Genomic DNA, 18,702 nt, shown 5'->3' on the forward strand with positions numbered 1-18,702 from the left:
TGCATTCTGGAATGTTTACATTAATGACAACACAAACGAGTAGGAATATAATGCAAAGGCAAAAACAACAATGAATTGAAAGGTAGGTTGTACGGTCCCAATTGCCCCTTTGCTGGGTAATAAGGACCAGCCAATGGGGTATCAAGCACCTGTCCACTTTTGAATGGTACGACCTTCTTTTTCGAAACACAATAATCTTGAACTACGTTACACAAGTCTTGTTTGTTCATTCCAAAACCCCACTGAGGAAATAGAATGAAGCACTCCTCTAATTGTAATTCTTCTGTAGCTGTTAGTGCAGTAGACATTCCAGGATTCGTTTTTAACTTCATGCAGCCGCTCAGCACTTCTTTATGGCGTTTTCGCACGTCTGCCTTTTGGCTGGTTCAGTTTCACGGTCTAACTATGCAGCTTACATGCCATTTCTGTGCAGAGTACTATTTACACAAACAAGAGAGGATCACAGGCCGTGCACACGGCTGGTGTGCCTGCAGCTTCACATTTCTTTGCGCTTTTTATGAAATTTTAGCACACGGTCCTTAATGCCCCATGGTCCTTAATACCCTGGTTTACCTTACATTATATTGTAAAAGAATAGAAGTATAATACTCATGGCATGTAGTATTTACAAAAACGGTTAGTTAACCTGTCAACCTTACATTTTTTATTTCCTTATTCATTAATTTAAACAATTTATAAGTTCAGTCGGTCTCATTTTTTGTAGTTTAATGTATTATTATTTCATGTTGAATGTTTTTCTTCTGAATAAGCATTAAAGGCCTACAAGTTGAATACCTTTTTTAAAGATGAGTTTGAATCGAAGAAAGCAGCTAGAAATGTTACATTCAGACTCCATTCAGAATAGAAATTATAAACGTAGCTTTATTGTCTCGCATAGAAATCACTTGGTAGTCTTTTAAACTAGACCCATTTTCAGTTATAGGTTTAAATGTATAATGTTATTGATTTCTCTTTCCCTGAAAATATTTTCTGTGGTGCATTGCAGCTCGAAGAAGAACGAATCCTCAGCAGTGGCAGGACAAAGATTCCCGGTCTCAAGACACGAATGGAACTGGCCTGGCACAAGGAGAGGGAGGAGCAACAGAGGCTTCTGCAGGAAACTTCGACACTTGCTCGAGATCTTCGGCAAACACTGTTTGAGGTAAACTTATGGGCACCTTTCCTTTTAATAATGTTGGATGCACTGTCAAGAGGAAATAATGAAGTCCTACTGATATAAGCCAGAAGTGCCAAAAATGTTTTTCTCTCCTCTTGTGCTGCAAACAGTGGCATAGCACTGACATAAACATGTCAGTTAATGAAGTTTGTTTATGGTTTAAAAAAGTTCAAATTAATTTCATGAGTTCACAATGTATTTAAAATCTTCCAAAATATTAGGGATGGGATCGATTAATCGGTACTCTTTCAGTATCGGCCGATATAAGCATATCGGTGTATCGGTAAAATTACCAATTATTTTACCGTTCCGATATATCTATATATATCTGACAATTTAGTGCAGAATTCTGCCATTTTGTTGTAATTTTCATGGATAATCTCGATGCCCTACTTTCTGAAAAAGTAAATGTCTAAATACGCAATTTCTTTTGCACTGCAGTCACCTTGAAACACATATTTATTAAGGAGGTCAATGAACCTTTCATGTTCTTCAAGGACCACTTCTAATTTTATATCGCGGTATTGGTAACTTTTATATCTGTACTTTATCACTAGGGAGCGGAAGTTGATGAAATGTCATCTTTTTTTCTGGCATCTTGGACACGATGCCCATTAAATATACACAATATTACACTTCGTCTAGAACCCAAAAAAGATACTCCCTCTGTCCCATAATTATAGTCCGGTATGCCAAAATGGTAGTACAGGAATGACAGACTATGAGGCAGATGGAAAGCACAATTTGTACTGATCCTTGAGTAATAAAGTTGTATGACTCATTCCTGTGTTTCGGGCCTCCCCGATGGCGCAGTGGTAGCGTCGTCGCCTTGTAATCAAGGGGTCCCAGGTTCGATACCCGGTGGAGGCACTAAGTGGTTCGGATCCCACTTTAAACTGTAGGCCCAGTCCCGATTAGCCTTACTGTGCATAAAGTGGACTTAAAACACCAAATCAATCAATCAATTATTCCTGTGTTTCATGTTCTTCTGAATACACCAATGTCATTTGAATATCGGACAATTATTATGACACAACAAACAAAAATGTACCGAACAATAATTATGGGACAGAGGGAGTAATTTTAAAATGCATTTTTTTTTTCATTTTTTGCCAATTTTCAGGTTTTTAGGTCATTTTCCCCGATTTTCGGCATTTTCCTGTCATTTTTCGCAATATTTGGTGTATTGTTTCATCATATTTTGTCACTTCTTTCATTTTGATAATATTATTGAGTATATTCACAAAGGTGAAATATATATCTTGCAGGATTGCAATTTACGAGAAAAAGAAATGCTGAACTGGTGACAGTCTTTGTTGTGTCCGGGGAAACTACCAGGTGTCCGTCTGGGGCAAACTCAAATTTAAGAGCAGATAAGGAGGTTGCATTTTGTTTAATTCCCTTTTCATTTAAATTTTTAACCCGAAACTAACAAATTTAACCTTTTGGATCCCAAGCGTCTCGAACGAGATGCTGGGTCAAGGTTGTAGTTTTTACGTTATAACTTTTCTATTTTTGGCTAGAATTTCGATTTTATATATATATATATATATATATATATTGTTCCTAACACATGTATTTAACAGAAATGTTTCTTGCACCTTTTTTTTTCTTCATGAAAATGGAGGTGAAAAGGCGGGAAAAGGGACTTCTCTTTTGCGTCTCTTTTCAAGGGAAAATATAAATTTCAAACATTTCAACAATTTTTTATAATAATTTTTGGGGTTTTTCTCCCTTCCCCCTCCATTATACGCCAAATTTGCATAAATTTTGCATTTTGTGCATTTTGACATTTTTTTCGGGGGGGGGGGGGGGGCGGGGGGAAACGCCATTTTTTAAGAAAAGTATTTTTGAGGGGATTTTCCCCCTTTCCCCCTCCATATGTACGCCGAATGTGCATAAATTATATATCGTCTGAATCTGTGATTCATTCTGCGTACAACGATATATCTTTCATATGTCTAGGGCATTTAGTTTCTGAGCTATAGTCATTTCAAGGTACCGCTGCATTTTGAAGCTTGAATCAGTGGCGTGACCACCATTCCTTTTGGGGGTACAACTCAAGTTACATTGGTCATACGACAATGATGAAATATTTTTCTGTTTCTTCCATGCCAGCGATAATTTCTATGTGCATTTTGAACTTTTCATATCCTTTTTTTCGGGGGGGGCAGAGGGGGGGCGAAACCCCATTTTTTAAAAAAAAGTATTTTCAGGGGATTTCCCCCTTTCCCCCTCCATATATACACGCCGAATGTGCATAAATTATATATCGTCTGAATCTGTGATTCATTCTGCGTACAACGGTATATCATTCATATCTCCAGGGCAAATAGTCTCTGAGCTAAAGTCATTTCAAGGTACTGCTGCATTTTGAAGTTTGAATCAGTGGCGTGCCGACCATTCCTTTTGGGATGTACAACTCAAGTTACATTGGTCATATGATAATAATGCAAACATTTTTGTGTTCCTTACATGTCAGCGATCATTTCCATGTGCATGTCGACACTGTCATGTATTTTTTCGAGGGGGCGGGAGGGGGGCGAAACCCCATTTTAAAAAAAAAAGTATTTTCAGGGGATTTCCCCCCTTTCCCCCTCCATATATATGCCGAATTTGCATAAATTTCATATAGTCTGAATCTCTGGTTTATTCCGCGTACAACGATATATCACTCATCTCTCTAGGGCAATTAGTCTCCGATCTACACTCATTTAATTGAAACTCTGCATTTTGCTCAAAATCGGCTCAGGACCGTGAGGCTTACTTGTGAAAATGGCTTTGGGACTCAAAAGGTTAATAGTCATTTCTTGCATTTTTTACGTCATTTTCCCCCATTTTTTAGGACATTCTATAGGTCATATACCTATATTTTTTAGGTCATCAACTTCGGCTCCCTAGTTTCAGTATCTGCCAAAATTTCATATCGGCCCATCCCTACAAAATATGTAAAATCTGAAGCTTTCTTAGTTTTCCTTTGTACATAAATTGTCTTTGTTATACATGCATTCGCATCTCATAGTTCTGTTTTGCAAACCAACTTTAAAATAATGTGAATTCTATTTTAGACGAGAGACATCAAAACATTGTTTAAGTTACAATTATGAGAAATATACCAAGAAAAATCCAAACTCTCTAATTATGACCTGAATTTTCTTTTACTATTGCTGCATTGTAAGGAATGAAGGTAGGTTTATTTGTTATACATATAAGAGAGATGGAATTGGTGAATAAAGTTTTTGATTGTCAAATGTAAGTGTGGAATGAACCCAATTATTTTATTTATGTAAAAACTCTTTAAGCATAATTTACTGGAAAAAAAATATCAAAAATTAAATTTTCATTAACATGAATTGAGTCAATTCAAGTGATATATATAAAATACCATTTGTATAGAAGTATTTATTTATAGTGAAAGTTATTCAAATACAGGATATAAGTACTTTCTGCCACTTTGGTGTCTGACCATGGATAAATGTAAAAGGTCAAGATGCATCATTTGTATTTTTGCAGCCTATAGGGATCATTTGGTCTCTCATATTGATTTTATGTTTCCAGGTTTAACTTTTTTTCAATTCTGGTTCCAATTAAAAAAAATACTGTTTCAATCATGAACTATATTTATTACCATTGAATAGATCGAGCAATTAATGGATTAACATTTCATTGTCCAAATCCTACCATTTCTAAAGAAAGTAGACAAATGAATGGAAAATATGCTACTATGCACATGTATTCAGAAAATATATGAAGTCACATATGCCCTTATGCAAAGTCACAAGCAGAAAAGAATATTGCAAGAAGTGCTACATTTCTGTAGGCAAGAATGTGCAAAAAATGTTAACCTTTCTAAAATATCACTTGCATCAAAAAGTGTTATACTCACAGTCAAGGTGGGTTGATTTAAATCAAGATTTAAATAAATAATTTATGGAATAATGTATGTAAAGTTTTTATACACATCAGAATAACTTTTATTGAAAGTACATTAATCTCGTAATCATTTAATGGTGTTCATTAGGCTCTAAGAAAAAAAGAAAGGAAACAAAATATATGTACTGATTGTGTGAAGCTCATACGACAGGAAATGTAATATACAAACTGTAAACACACTTACATTTACCTTGATTTAAAATTCAATAATTTTTATGGGCAAAAATAGCAAACATTTTCTGAGAATAATATACAAAATGCTAATCATGTTAAACTGTAAATAAATAACTAAATAAATATGGCAGCTGATTATTTGCAAACCTATCACAAAAAAACATAACAAAATTCATCTACGAAGACTACAAAATAATATTTTAATTTGCAATTACGTAGTACATCCAGAATGTTTTATTTTCACTGAAAGAGAAGTTACTGAAATTTATTATAGTTTCATTAAGACACTCAACAAACATTTCCATAGTAGACAGAAAAAAAATACATTTACATGTAATTTTTATATGCTTTAATCAAGCTGCCTAAATATTTTACAGGCAGTTAACTAGAAAAAGCCGTTCTATAAAAACACACAAGCAATTTTAAGGGTGATTTTTTAAAAAAAAAATAAAAATCTATTTAAATAAAAAAATCTTATTTAAATAAAATCAAAAAATGATTTTTAAAATATGACCTGAATTTTCTTTTACTATTGCTGCATTGTAAGGAATGAAGGTAGGTTTATTTGTTATACATATAAGAGAGATGGAATTGGTGAATAAAGTTTTTGATTGTCAAATGTAAGTGTGTTAATCCACCCTGCTCACAGTACATGTACTTACTAAATAGATTTCATATGTATTGTTGTTTAATATTAAAATATTTCAAAGGTCTTTTCTATTTTCACAAAATTTGTATTTCAAAAGAAAAAAAGTGTGTGTTAATGTAATATATATTTTAAAGTTTCTCTTGGAGATCTTGACTACTGCAATCACTATTATTACTAATGCTACTAAATAATTACATGATTTCCATTTCTCATTCACTGCTACCGTGCGTCCATTTCGATCTTCAGCCGAGAGATCGGGAGAAGCGTTGCGGGCGGCGCTGACGGAGATGCCGACATATGTGTCCTGTAATGACCACTTATTTTTATGGACATATGCATACATTCATATAAATATTGCAAAACGAGGGCTAACCTGTGTTATAATTCATCATCTGTAATTCATCCAAGTTCTGCCCTTATATACACAAAAAAATACGCTTTACAAATGATGTTAAGAGCCACAGATAATGAAACATTTTAATCATAGTTTTGACCAGTAACGTCCTGCTTAAGTTTATATCCTTGAAAGAGTTTTGTGTCGATCGTTTGGAGGTTTCGAATGTGCAACACTGTATCAAGATTACGCTGCAGACAAAACCGTTAAAAGTCAATGGTTTTCGTGAGCTTCCTTGCAATCCGAAATCTCTGAGCTCGAGTTTTTTGTTCCTTCGTGACTAGATGAAGACAGAGCTGTGAATATAGTGGCGAGCAGATGTAAACCAAGAGCGTGTTAATTTCGTACTGTGCGAAAGAGTGATATTCTTGGTTACTTGCCGTTACTTGTTTGTATTATTGCAGTGTGTGTGTGTGTTGTGTCAGTGAGACGATTGGAATGCCAGCCGCAAGGTTCACGTTAGAACAAAGAATTCTTATGTATGACACTTAGCCTACGTGAAAACAGACTCGTGTCGAGACGTGTGTAGGCAATTTGTACAGAAATTCCTAGGCGTTTCACCTCCACATAGAGATACGGTTAGACATCTTGTCCTTAAATTACGAGAAACTGGATCGTTAAATTTTAAAACACCTAAGCAAAAACGACGGATTCTAACCGAAGCAAAACTCGATGAAATTGGTGCAGCGTTAGAACGTTCTCCAAACAAACCTCTACGCCGTGAGATGGACGTGTCAAAATCATCAGCACATACAGCTACTAAGCTACTAAAATTAAAACCGTACCCTTATAACACAGGTTAGTGCTCGTTTTGCAATATTTATATGAATGTATGCATATGTCCATAAAAATAAGCGGGCATTACAGGCTGCAAATGTCGGCATCTCCGCCCGCCACGCTTCTCCCGATTTCTCGGCTGAAGATCGAAATGAACGCACGGTATTATACTACAGAAACTTTTAAATTTATTACAAGTATGTTATACCTTGATGGAAGTATATTTTATATATGATGTGGTGCATGGTCAATGATGATGTTTCCACAAAGAAGAACTTTTAAGCATTCCTAAAGAATGATACACTGTCTGATCAAAAGTATCTGGACACTTACTCAAAACTGTGTCAGACGTGCCTTATGCCACAAGTTCCAGTAATTGACATTAATATGGAGTAGGTCCACCCTTTGCCCCGATGACAGCCCTAACTCTGCATGGGAGACTTTCAGTCAGGTGTCGGAACGTATCCAGAGAAATGGCAGCCCATTCTTCCTGAAGAGCTGCAGCCAGAGCAGTTGGGGTCATGAGTGAAGCCAGCATTCTAATTCATCCCAAAGGTGTTCAAAGGGATTCAAGTCAGAGCTCTGGGCCGGCCATTTCTGTAACGTTATTGTCTGAAAACCTTTCCCTCACAGGCAATGCATTGTCATGCTGATACAGGCAATCATCATCACCGATTTGTTCTTCTATGGTAATCGCATATGATGAAACTGCTCAAAATTACTTTGTATCCTTCCATATTTAGATTTTGTGGCACAAAATACGTCTGATGACAGTTTCGAGTGGTGTCCAGATACTTATGATCAGATAGTGTATATTCACCAAAATTATAGAATATGGAAAAACAATTTAAACAAGTTATGTGTCCAAAAAACTTACTATCTGGCTACATTTTTCCAATTGTCAGTTTTTCTATTCTTAAATGAAGCTTCATGAATGTACATGGAAGATTATCTTCACTGTAAATAATATTTTCTGATGATGTCTAAATTCAATTTATGCATACAGGATATTGAATGGCTATGTTACAATTCAAATTACTAGTTTCATATCAACTTTTTCTCAACTTCATTCCCAAGGGTGTACTCATGGGACTGCAGCTCCCTTTAAAAAAATGTTGAGGAAAGATGGGTGAAATGACATGCAATAAGGGGTCAATCCATATGAAGTGGTACAACATGGTCGGCTATTGATGACTTTCTTCTCATTTATCTTTAGGTGGAGCGTGAAAGGGACAAAGAGAGGTTAGAAAACAAGAGGAAATATGATCAGCTCAAGAAAACTATGGATGAAGAGCAAGATGAAAATAAAAAGAAGGTTTCAGAGGTAATTTTCAAACATTTCTACCTCTTATTTAATTTTACTTGCATACTTGTTTTATAATTTATATTGAAAATATGCTTCAAAAATTAATCCTTAAAATAGTTTTTTCTTTCATTATTTACTCTCATAAGTATGAAAGTTACATTTCTAGAAATTATGAAATATTATTTCATAGGTGAAATTGCCAACAAACAGTCTTGGCATTGACAGAATTTAATGTAACACATACTTTTCTATCTCCAGTGCAATTTCCAGTGTAATGGACAATGCTGTTGAAGTTCAATTTTGTCTCCATTACTTGCACAGAATTCATACTTTCATTTGTGTTAACAATTGCTGTCAAAATGATTACTATTGTCTAGGATCAATCATTCTGTGTGGCATTTTCTGAGATTGGAATTTTATTATTTTTGTATTGTCTCCTTATCTACTCTATAAACAGTATTATTGACTCTTATTATGGAATAAATACAGTGTGGGGCATAAAGCTGGCAAGATAGATCATATTTTGGAAAATAAGAGACGCACTAGTAAATACTGTATGTAGAGATAGCTGACGTACTAATTTCCCCAAGAAACTGGTTTTCATTATTGTTATATAGGTATGTTTCACCTACGTCACATACTGTTGCATTGTGGCTTCGAGCAGCCATGATTGAGGCCAGTTCTTGTAAGCATACGGAATTCGAGCGGGTGGGAGGGAGATACTAATGCAGATGTTCGTGATTTGGTGCAGATGTAACAAATCCTGCGTAGTGGATATTTCCTTGCAAACGAAAAATGAAATTGGCCGCAAACATGGTGGCTGTGCACATCCTGACGTCACATGAAACCCATCTATTAACTTATTATAACTTACTGCCCTGCAACAAAAAGCAGTTTTGTGGAGAAGTGGGTATATCGGCTCTCTCTATATATAGTGTTCTGTGTTGTATCAGTCAAGATTTTATGTAGAGTAGCATATACACTTTTACTTGATAAGTAAGTACTGTTGTTACTTTCACTAATTGTCCCTTACTTAATTACATCATTATTATAGATACATTTGTAAATTATTTTAATAATACCATATTTTTTTAAATACAGATACAGAACACTTTCTTTACAAATTTTGTCCCGAATATTAAACATTTATGTAAGTGATTGCTGATATTGCACAAAGTATCAATGTTTTATTGTAATATAATCAAGCCTTACATCTACACCTCCTATGTGCCTTCATGGCAGGGTGAAATGCACGGGGGAGAGCTTTACCATTTTAAGATAAGATAAGATAAGATAAGATTTATTTCCATCCACTTGATCATATGAGTACAAATAGCACTATGATATGAGATAGGTCAATTACATGTGTAATTTTGAGTACAAAGGAATTAACACATACTTAAGCATATTAAAAGTATATAGAGTATAAAATAAAAATAAAATAAAATTACATAAAATTACATGTATAATTTTGAGTACAAAGGAATTAACATCTACCCTCGAATGTATGTTGGTCCCCTCCCTTAAAATGTACAAAATTTTCATTTCAATCAATTAAACAATATGACACTGCTACTACATTAGTTTAACAGTCACGAGACAGTCTGATATGATATGATTTATTTCCGTCCACTTGATCTTATAAGTACAAATAGCACTATGATATGGGATAGGTTAATTACATGTATGATTTTGAGTACAAAGGAATTAACACATACTTATGCATATTAAAAAGTATAAAAGAGTATAGAATAACTTAAAAAATAGAAGAAAAATCAAAGGTTATGGCTATTAGTGAACATAAAAATGGAAGAAAATCAAAGGTTATGTCTATTAATGAAAAATATGATTTAAGTACTCCTCTGTGCTATAAAACAAATACTTCATAAGCAAGCTTTTTACTGTTATTTTAAATTTGGTTGGATTATGATTCTTGAATTCCTCTGGCAGCTTGTTATAGAGTTTTACACCTTGAAATCCTAGACCACTATGTGTTTTGGATGTACGGACAGTAGAAAGATGGAGGGAGTTATGCATACGAGTGCTGTACTTGTGTATGTCCAGATTTTTTGAGAAGATTTTAGAATTTGTATGAATAAAGTACAATGTTTCTAATATGTACAAACATGGAAGAGGAAATATTTGAAATTCATTGAAAATTTGTTTTGTTGGGTTTGAGAGGGATACATTCTTCATAATTTTTAATATGCGTTTTTGCCAAATAAAAATTTTCTGCATTTTGGGTGAGCTGCCCCAGAATGAGATACCATATGTAAGTACAGGTTGAATCTGTCCAAAATATACTGTCCTTATATCATTCAAAGTTAAAACATTTCTCAAAATTCTCATCATGTAGCAGAGCCTGCTTAACTTTTGAGTTAAATTAGTAATTTGCATGTCCCAAGACAGGTTTGAGTCTATCCATACTCCTAAGAATTTTATTGCATTGCATTCTTTGACGACTTCATTGTTAATAATTACATTTAAGTTTTTTATTTGTTTTGCTGGATTAAAATTTATTAGAACTGTTTTATTAACATTTAGGGAAAGCTTGTTGTTGTTTAGCCAGGTGTTGTAGTTGTGTTGTTGTTGAAATTGAATTCTTTTGAAGTAGCTCATATTCCAGGCTTTTTACTATGATATTAGTATCATCCGCAAAAAGTATTGTTTGAGACTCTGATAAGGTTTCTGGAAGATCATTTATGTAGAGTAAAAATAAAACTGGTCCTAGAATTGAGCCTTGGGGTCCACCTGTATTGAGGAACAATTGGTCTGATTTGATTTTGTTAATATCTACATACTGACATCTGTCTTTTAAATAAGACTTGAACCATTTTTTTGCTAAACCTCTGATTCCATAATGGTCCTTTTTATCTAGTAAAATGCCATGCTGAACCAAATCAAAAGCTTTGGTAAAATCTAAAAATAATCCATGCACATGCATTTTTTCGTCTCTCGATTTTAGAATGTTATTTGTAAATTCAAAAATAGCTTCTGATATTGACTTACTTTTTTGGTATCCAAATTAATGTTTGGATAAAATGTCGTATTTTTCTAAGAAAGTTACTAATCTATTTAGCATAATTTTCTCTATTACTTTAGAGAAGACCGATAAAAGAGAAATTGGCCTATAGTTTGAGCATTCTTCTTTGCTGCCTTTCTTGAATAATGGTCTCACTTTTGCTATTTTGTACTCACTAGGAAAAATACCTGTTTCTAAAGATGTGTTGCAAATACTTACTAGTGGTTGTAAAATACTATTCCCACATTTTTTTAGTAGAGAACTTGAAAATTCATCTGGCCCTGATGAATACTTATTTTTTAAATTTATAATTACCTTCTCGACTTCTCCCTCAGATACTGGTGTGAGAAACATAGTGTTTATGTTTCGGGGACTGTTGAAATATGTTCTTAATCTAGGTGTAGAGATTACTGCATTTTTATTTACGGTATTGGGAATGTTCACAAAGTATGTATTAAAAATTTGTGCTACATCAAGGGGATTGCTTATTTTCTCTCCATCAGCCATTATTTCTATTTTTTCATTCATGTTCTTTCTTTTCTTACCAGTTTCATCATTAACAATTTCCCATAGTTTCTTTGATTTATTTGCAGATTTGCGTATTTTATCTGCAATGGTCAATTTGTTAGCATTGTTTATTACCTTCCTGAGAATAATTACATATTTTTTGTAGTGGTCTTTAAGTATGGGATTCTTGTTTTTCTGAATTTCTTTATATAAATTTCTTTTTGTTTCACAGGATTTTTTTATCCCTTTAGTTATCCAGAAAATTGATTTTGTTTGATTTAGGGGTTGTCTGTATGTTTTGTATGGAAATGCTGCTTCAAAATGATATTTTACTGTCTTTGTGAATAAGCTTACTTTTGTATTTAAATCTTCTTCCATGAGCACATCAGTCCAGTTTTCTTTCTTTAAGGAATATACAAAGTTTCCTATATTTTCCTTGGTGAATTTTCTTTTTTCTACAGTAGTGATATGTTTTGCAGTTTTTCTTTTATATTCTCTGGTATATGGACACTTATGAAAACTGCTTCATGATCGGACAAGGCTAAAGGTAAAATATTTGTGGTATATTCAAAAAAATCTTGGTTAATTATTATTTCATCAATACATGTTTTACTTGTTGGTGTTATCCTTGTTGGTGAATTTATTGTTGCAATCAAATTATGGGAGGTTAGAATTGTATTTAGTTCATTTTTTTCCGGACTGTGTTTTAAAAAATCTATGTTTATATCGCCCATCACTATAATGGGTCGTTTTTTATGTAGTAAAATGGACAACATTGTTTCTAATTTTTCAAAAAATGTGCATAAATGTCCATCTGGTGTTCGGTATAAGCAAACTACTGTTGCTTCATTTTGTTGTAATTTTAAATTCACTACTGCGTGTTCAAAATTGAATTCTTCATTTAAATAATTAGTTTTTGTTACATTTTCATATGGTATATTGCTTTTAACTAATATGGCAGCACCACCTCGTTTGTGGTGTTTACGGCAATATGCGCTGGCTAGATTAAAATTTGGAATTTGTGTGGAAGAAAACTCTTCTTCTCGCAACCAATGTTCAGTGGCACAAATTATATGTGGGACTTCTGCGAGGGATCCAAGAATCACATCCAGTTCATGGACCTTGTTCCTTAATGACTGAAAATTTTGACTCATTAACCTAAAAATATTTTTGTTTTCAGAGATAAGAAGTTGTTCATTTTTGTTTACATTAACTGTATGTACGTCTACACTGGCGTTCAGATTTTGTGAACTGATTACTTTGTCTGCAGATATAGGCCAAGTTTCACTAGTATTACGTGAATAGATAGATAACGTACTTTGTGTAAATGGTAATGATAATGATAATGATGACTGAGTCAGTTTCTGTACTGACTCAGATATTACGAGTTTCCCTGATTACTTGCAATACTTATAGCTATGGACTGACACAAATTTCTTTTTCTGTTTACATTATAATGTAAGCCATGCATGGTGAAATTTTCTCTGTTGTTATTTGCTTTTATTACCTTTGCATGGTCTATTTCATTGATGAGGTTTTCACTTTGCCTGTTTGTCTTCTTAATCTCCTTGTTTACTATTGACCATTCTGGGAGGTCATGTCTTACAGGAATTTGGATTACTTGCACATTTGTGTTCTTCAGGATGGCAAGTTTTGTTTTTAGTTCCCGCAAATACACCTCTGATTCATTGTACGCTATGTCATTTGTACCACCCATTATCACAATATTATCCTCCTTAGTAAAGTCTGAACATAGTTTCTTACAATCATCTAAAGCATCTTTTAGTTTTGCACTTGGTTTTACAATGCCACTTACCTCACAGTTTGGCAGATACTCAGACAAAAGATTTGAGCAATTTCTTCCATGACTGTCACTTAATATCAGTACTTTGGGTTTTACATTCTTTGTTTTCTTATTTGCTTTCAGTTTCTTTCCTTCTCCCAGTCCATTGATCATATTTTGTTGTTGCTTGAGATTGCATTTCTCTTTGAAAATTCCGGAGATGCAGTTTTTATCCTGATCTTGGTCTTGACGTACACTGGACTTATTCTGTAGTTCGCACCCCAAGTAAACGTTTCCTTTTTCGTTTTCTTGATCTTGAAGTACACTGAACATATTTTGTAAATTGCACCACAAATTGACATTTTGTTCTTCGTTTTTATGACATTGTTTCTTTCCACTGCTCACAACTTCACTCCAAGTCTTGGTTTCTCCATTATCCGCCTCTAGTACTTGCACTTTTTTCTTCAGTAGCTCATTTTCCTTCTTTGCATTGGTAACATCACTATGCAACAGTTGAATAATTTCCTTCAATGATAGCACTTCACATTCAAGATCCGTAATTTTTCCCCTCAGTTTTTCATCTGTATTTTCCGATCTTGTTTCCTCCAATTTTCTTGTTAGAAGATGTTGCTGATTGGTCGGCGCATTTTTGTACTCTGTCCGTAGACTGGCACAAAGATTGTTTACCACACTGAATGTTATTATTTTCACTTAGTAGGGTATCTCTTGTGAGAGTGATGCACTGTTGTCCATTTTCGTCATTTTCTTTTGGCGGAATAGGGTTTTGAATGTTTTCCCCACTTGGCTCGAATTTTTCTTTACTGGTGCCGATGTTTCTCGATTTTAGTCTAGTTTGCTTCTTCTCTGTGTTGTTTATTAGTATTTCGCAACTAGTGCATAGTATTTGGTTAGTGTGGTAAGATTTTTTACACTTCGAACATAAACTGTAAGGATTAGGTTGTGTTTTTGTAATCAGATTATTAACGGTGGATGCCATATAATAATATTGTAATATTAGAATCGCCTTGTATTTCATTATTGCCTTTAAAAGCTGCCTTTCAATTAACATAACTGAATTGAAACATAGTTTTTCTTGTATGTACGCATTGCTTGCATTGTAGAATTATTTTCCTGTAGTTTACGGTTATTACAAGCATAAGAAAACAGTTTTTCTTTGTGACGTTTCAGGAGAATCTCCAATTGTTAATGAGATAGGTGCGGATATCAAACTCTACATCAGATATGTAGATGATGTGCTAATTATTGCTAAAAATGAGAACACCATCATGGACGTATTTAAATTGTTAAATGAATCACATCGTCGCATAAAATTCACTTGCAAACCCATGAATAACAATGTAATTTCTTTCCTTGATCTGCAAATTAAGACAACTGACTCAACAATTCAAATATCAGTCCATAGGAAAAAATTAGCAGGGGAAAAATACATCCATGCCAATTCAGAACATTCGCGTACAACAATGGACATATTTTTAATTTTTTTCCTGAGAACACAAAGACTATGTTCTAATAATAAGGATATCAAAAATGAAGAAGAAAGGCTTTTTAATATAAAAGGTAAAGTGCTCCCCTGTGCATAGCACCATGCCATGAAGGCGTATAGGGGGTGTGGGGGTAACGCCCCACACTTTCTTGATCCGGTCGTGAGTGGGGATGATGTGATCAGCATCACGCCCCTGACTGCCTTTACCCCCCAGGGTTTCCCCCAGGTACCCATGTTATTCGACACAATATATTTGGCTTTTTAATATAGCAAAAGAAAATGGCTTTCACACTAACAGAATAAACCAAATCAAAAAACAAGTTGCAAGAAAACTAAGGGAAAAGAGAAAAACAGACAAAGATGAAAAATCTGTTGAAAAGAAATTTGTGTGCATTCCATACCACAAGGGATTCTCACATAAAATTGCAAAAATTTTTAGAAGATTTAATTTCAAAATTGTTTTTAAATCACCAAGAAGTTTGGAATGTACATTTAATGAATTCAAAATGAGAAACTCTCTACCAGATGTGGAAACCACAGGAATATATAATATAAGTTGTTCATGTTCAAAGGATTATGTGGGACAAACAGCAAGGAAAATGGCAATAAGATGGCACGAACACGATTTGGACATTATAAATCTAAACCCAAGAACAGGTTTGTCAGCTCACGTCATCGAAGAGAAACATTTGATTAAAAAGAGAAGGGTTTTAAAAAGATTGAGGGGAAACACAGAGTTGAATGTCTGGGAACCTTCGTTCATTGCAGAAGAACACTGGAATAAATTAAATAATGAAAATGGTAACATATTCAGTATGGAGTTTTCATTTTCACAAATGGAGTAAGCCACCATCTTTAAAATTTAATGTAACAGAAAACATCAAGAGACTTTGTGAAAACAATGATGAATTTGAATTACCTGATGATATTTGGGATTTATAATTTTAAATAAAAATAAAACAGACTGCTTCTTTTCACAGTTAAGTTGCTATATTACAACAATGTAACATTGACAACATCCATTATATAATGGATTCTTTTTGTTTAAAAAATTACTAACCACTGTTATAACTGTATCTTTAGTCAAAATGAAAATAAATGTCTGATGAAGGGAGCGTGTGTTCTCCTGAAACGTCACAAAGAAAAACTGTTTTCTTATGCTTGTAATAACCGTAAACTACAGGAAAATAATGAATTGAAACATAATACTAATATTAACACAGTGTTGAGTTGAAAACAAGGCTAAAATCATTGTTTATTTTTCATGTTTTAATAATATTAATTTTATTCTGCAGGTGCTGTTTTCCCACCTAACCCTTTCTATAAGTATGTTATGGTGTTACAGATATTACAACTATTCTGCTTATAATTGTATGTTTTGGTGTCGCTAATTGCTAGAGGGATGCATATATTTTGTTTTTGATGAAAACACGAAATGTGAAATAACATGCTGTGTGAGGTGTATTTTGCTACTATGTTTTGTCACAAAATTATGCGAAATGAACTGCAAAATGCGAAATAGACTCTTAAACACAAAATTTACGGTTTATTTACCGACACAGTACTTTCTGGACTTTGAATTATCCTGTGAGTTATGCAACTCGCGGAACATTGATTAATTCTGTAAATATTTGAGAAGCAAAAATGGACTAATTTGAACAGGAATCAACTTAATACTCTGGTAACTATATAAATGTGCTATTAGAAGGAATATGTTTATTTTCTAATAAGTGCAGTTTTTAAATCAAATTTAGGATAATATTCACAATTTTAAAACCAAAATGTCATTTTATACACCACTTTTGATCCAATATTTCACTGCTATAACACCAAAATTTTATTTTATTTGCTGCTTTTGAACCCGAAATTGACTGTTTTTGTACCGAAATTTTTGTTTTTTATTTACCAAAAATGTGTGCCTCTAATAAAAATGTAAAATCAAGAAATATAAAATTGGAGTTGTACTGCATTTACATATTTAAATTTTCTGGAATTGCATTCCTTATTTTTCAAGGAATTGTAGTCTCAAATTTACTTAATTACTTCTATTTTACTTTCATTGAACAGTTTCAGTGTGACCTATTAGAACTTCGAGATGCTCATGCCAAGTTGAGAACAACCAATGAAAAGCTAAGAAGAGAAAAAGAAAGATATGAGAAGGAGAGAGAGGAGCTTCGGCAAGTTGTTGCAGGAAAGAAAAGAATGGAGGCAGACGAAGATAGGAAAATAAACTCTTTATTGGAACAGGTAAATACTACACACAAGAACTTGCTTGTTTTCATTGGCATCCGCATTTCTGTTTCACAAATCGTCAGTTCTTATGGTATGATTTTTGCTAATGTGATCTCATAAACACAAGTATTTTTTTATCATTGTGTGAATTGTAATTTTTGGAGGATTTTATTGATGAGATATATGACTAACTAACTAACTCTAGCCTTCTTAAACCTGAAGGTTCATGGCTGCAGCAACACAGGCCTTCCATCTGTCCCTATCCTGAGCGAGCTCTGTATACTCTTTTCCATCCCTACCGATTTCCTTTAGGTCCATCTCAATGTTATCCATCCATCTTCGCCTTGGCCTTCCTACAGGTCTCTTACCATCAGGTTTCCCAACAAGAATCTGTGAACTCCTCTTTCCTCTCCCATTCGTGCCACATGGCCTGCCCACCTAAGTCTTCTTGATTTAATTATTCTAATAATATCTGGACATGAATACAAATTATGTAGTTCTAAATTATGTAACCTTCTCCACTCACCAGTCTCCTCATTCCTTTTAGGTCCAAAGATTTTCCTAAGGATCTTATTTTCAAATACTCTCAACTTATGTTCCTCTTTAACCTTTTATTAATTAAATATATCAATGACAATTAACAATATTTTATTAAGTATTAAGTAAATAATTTACTAAATATATAATAAAGCTTATTCCAATTCCAGGATATTATTTACATCTTTTTTTCGAGATGATAGAGCTGATTAAAGAAAATACACTCTGCACAGAAAGTTTGGAATATTGTTATTAGGTCAGGGGTGGCCAACGCATCGACAGCGGTCTACCAGTCGACAGCCAAGCCGCAAGAGGTAGCTCGTGGTGCTCTGTCATATTATACTGATTTTATTATGCCGAGCCACAAAAAAATTTATTACTTACTCTCTGTATTTTCAACCGTTGTATCAGGATGGATGGATGGATTTGAAGTTTTAAGTCCACTTTATGCACAGTAAGGCTAATCAGGACTGGACCTACAGTTTAAAGTGGGATCCGAACCACTAGGTGCCTCCACCGGGTATTGAACCCGGGACCCCTTGATTACAAGGTGATGACGCTACCACTGCGCCATCGGGGAGGCCCTCCATTGTATCAGGAAAAGAGCTTTGTTGTAACAGTTAATTTCTTTCTTTGTTGGATCACAATAATTAACCATAAGCGATTAACTGATGATCACTTGATTTCCTGCTTGAGAGTAGCAGTAA

At 33.9% G+C, this 18,702-nt stretch overlaps 1 protein-coding gene across 5 annotated transcripts in view; it reads left to right on the plus strand.

Annotated features, from left to right (window-relative positions):
* LOC145981333 (uncharacterized) overlaps positions 1–18,702 on the plus strand; it is a 292,919-nt gene that overhangs the window by 245,575 nt on the left and 28,642 nt on the right. For all 5 annotated transcript variants that reach the window (XM_083114544.1, XM_083114543.1, XM_083114546.1 and 2 more), the window contains 3 exons: positions 1,007–1,162; positions 8,321–8,428; positions 17,294–17,473. In XM_083114544.1, the coding sequence (XP_082970670.1) occupies positions 1,007–1,162; positions 8,321–8,428; positions 17,294–17,473 (444 nt within the window). The remainder of the gene's footprint in view (positions 1–1,006; positions 1,163–8,320; positions 8,429–17,293; positions 17,474–18,702) is intronic.

The sequence above is a fragment of the Lepisma saccharinum genome, chromosome 29 (assembly GCF_977018435.1).
Source record: "Lepisma saccharinum chromosome 29, izLepSacc3.1, whole genome shotgun sequence".
In the NCBI taxonomy this organism is placed as follows: Eukaryota; Metazoa; Arthropoda; class Insecta; order Zygentoma; family Lepismatidae; genus Lepisma; species Lepisma saccharinum.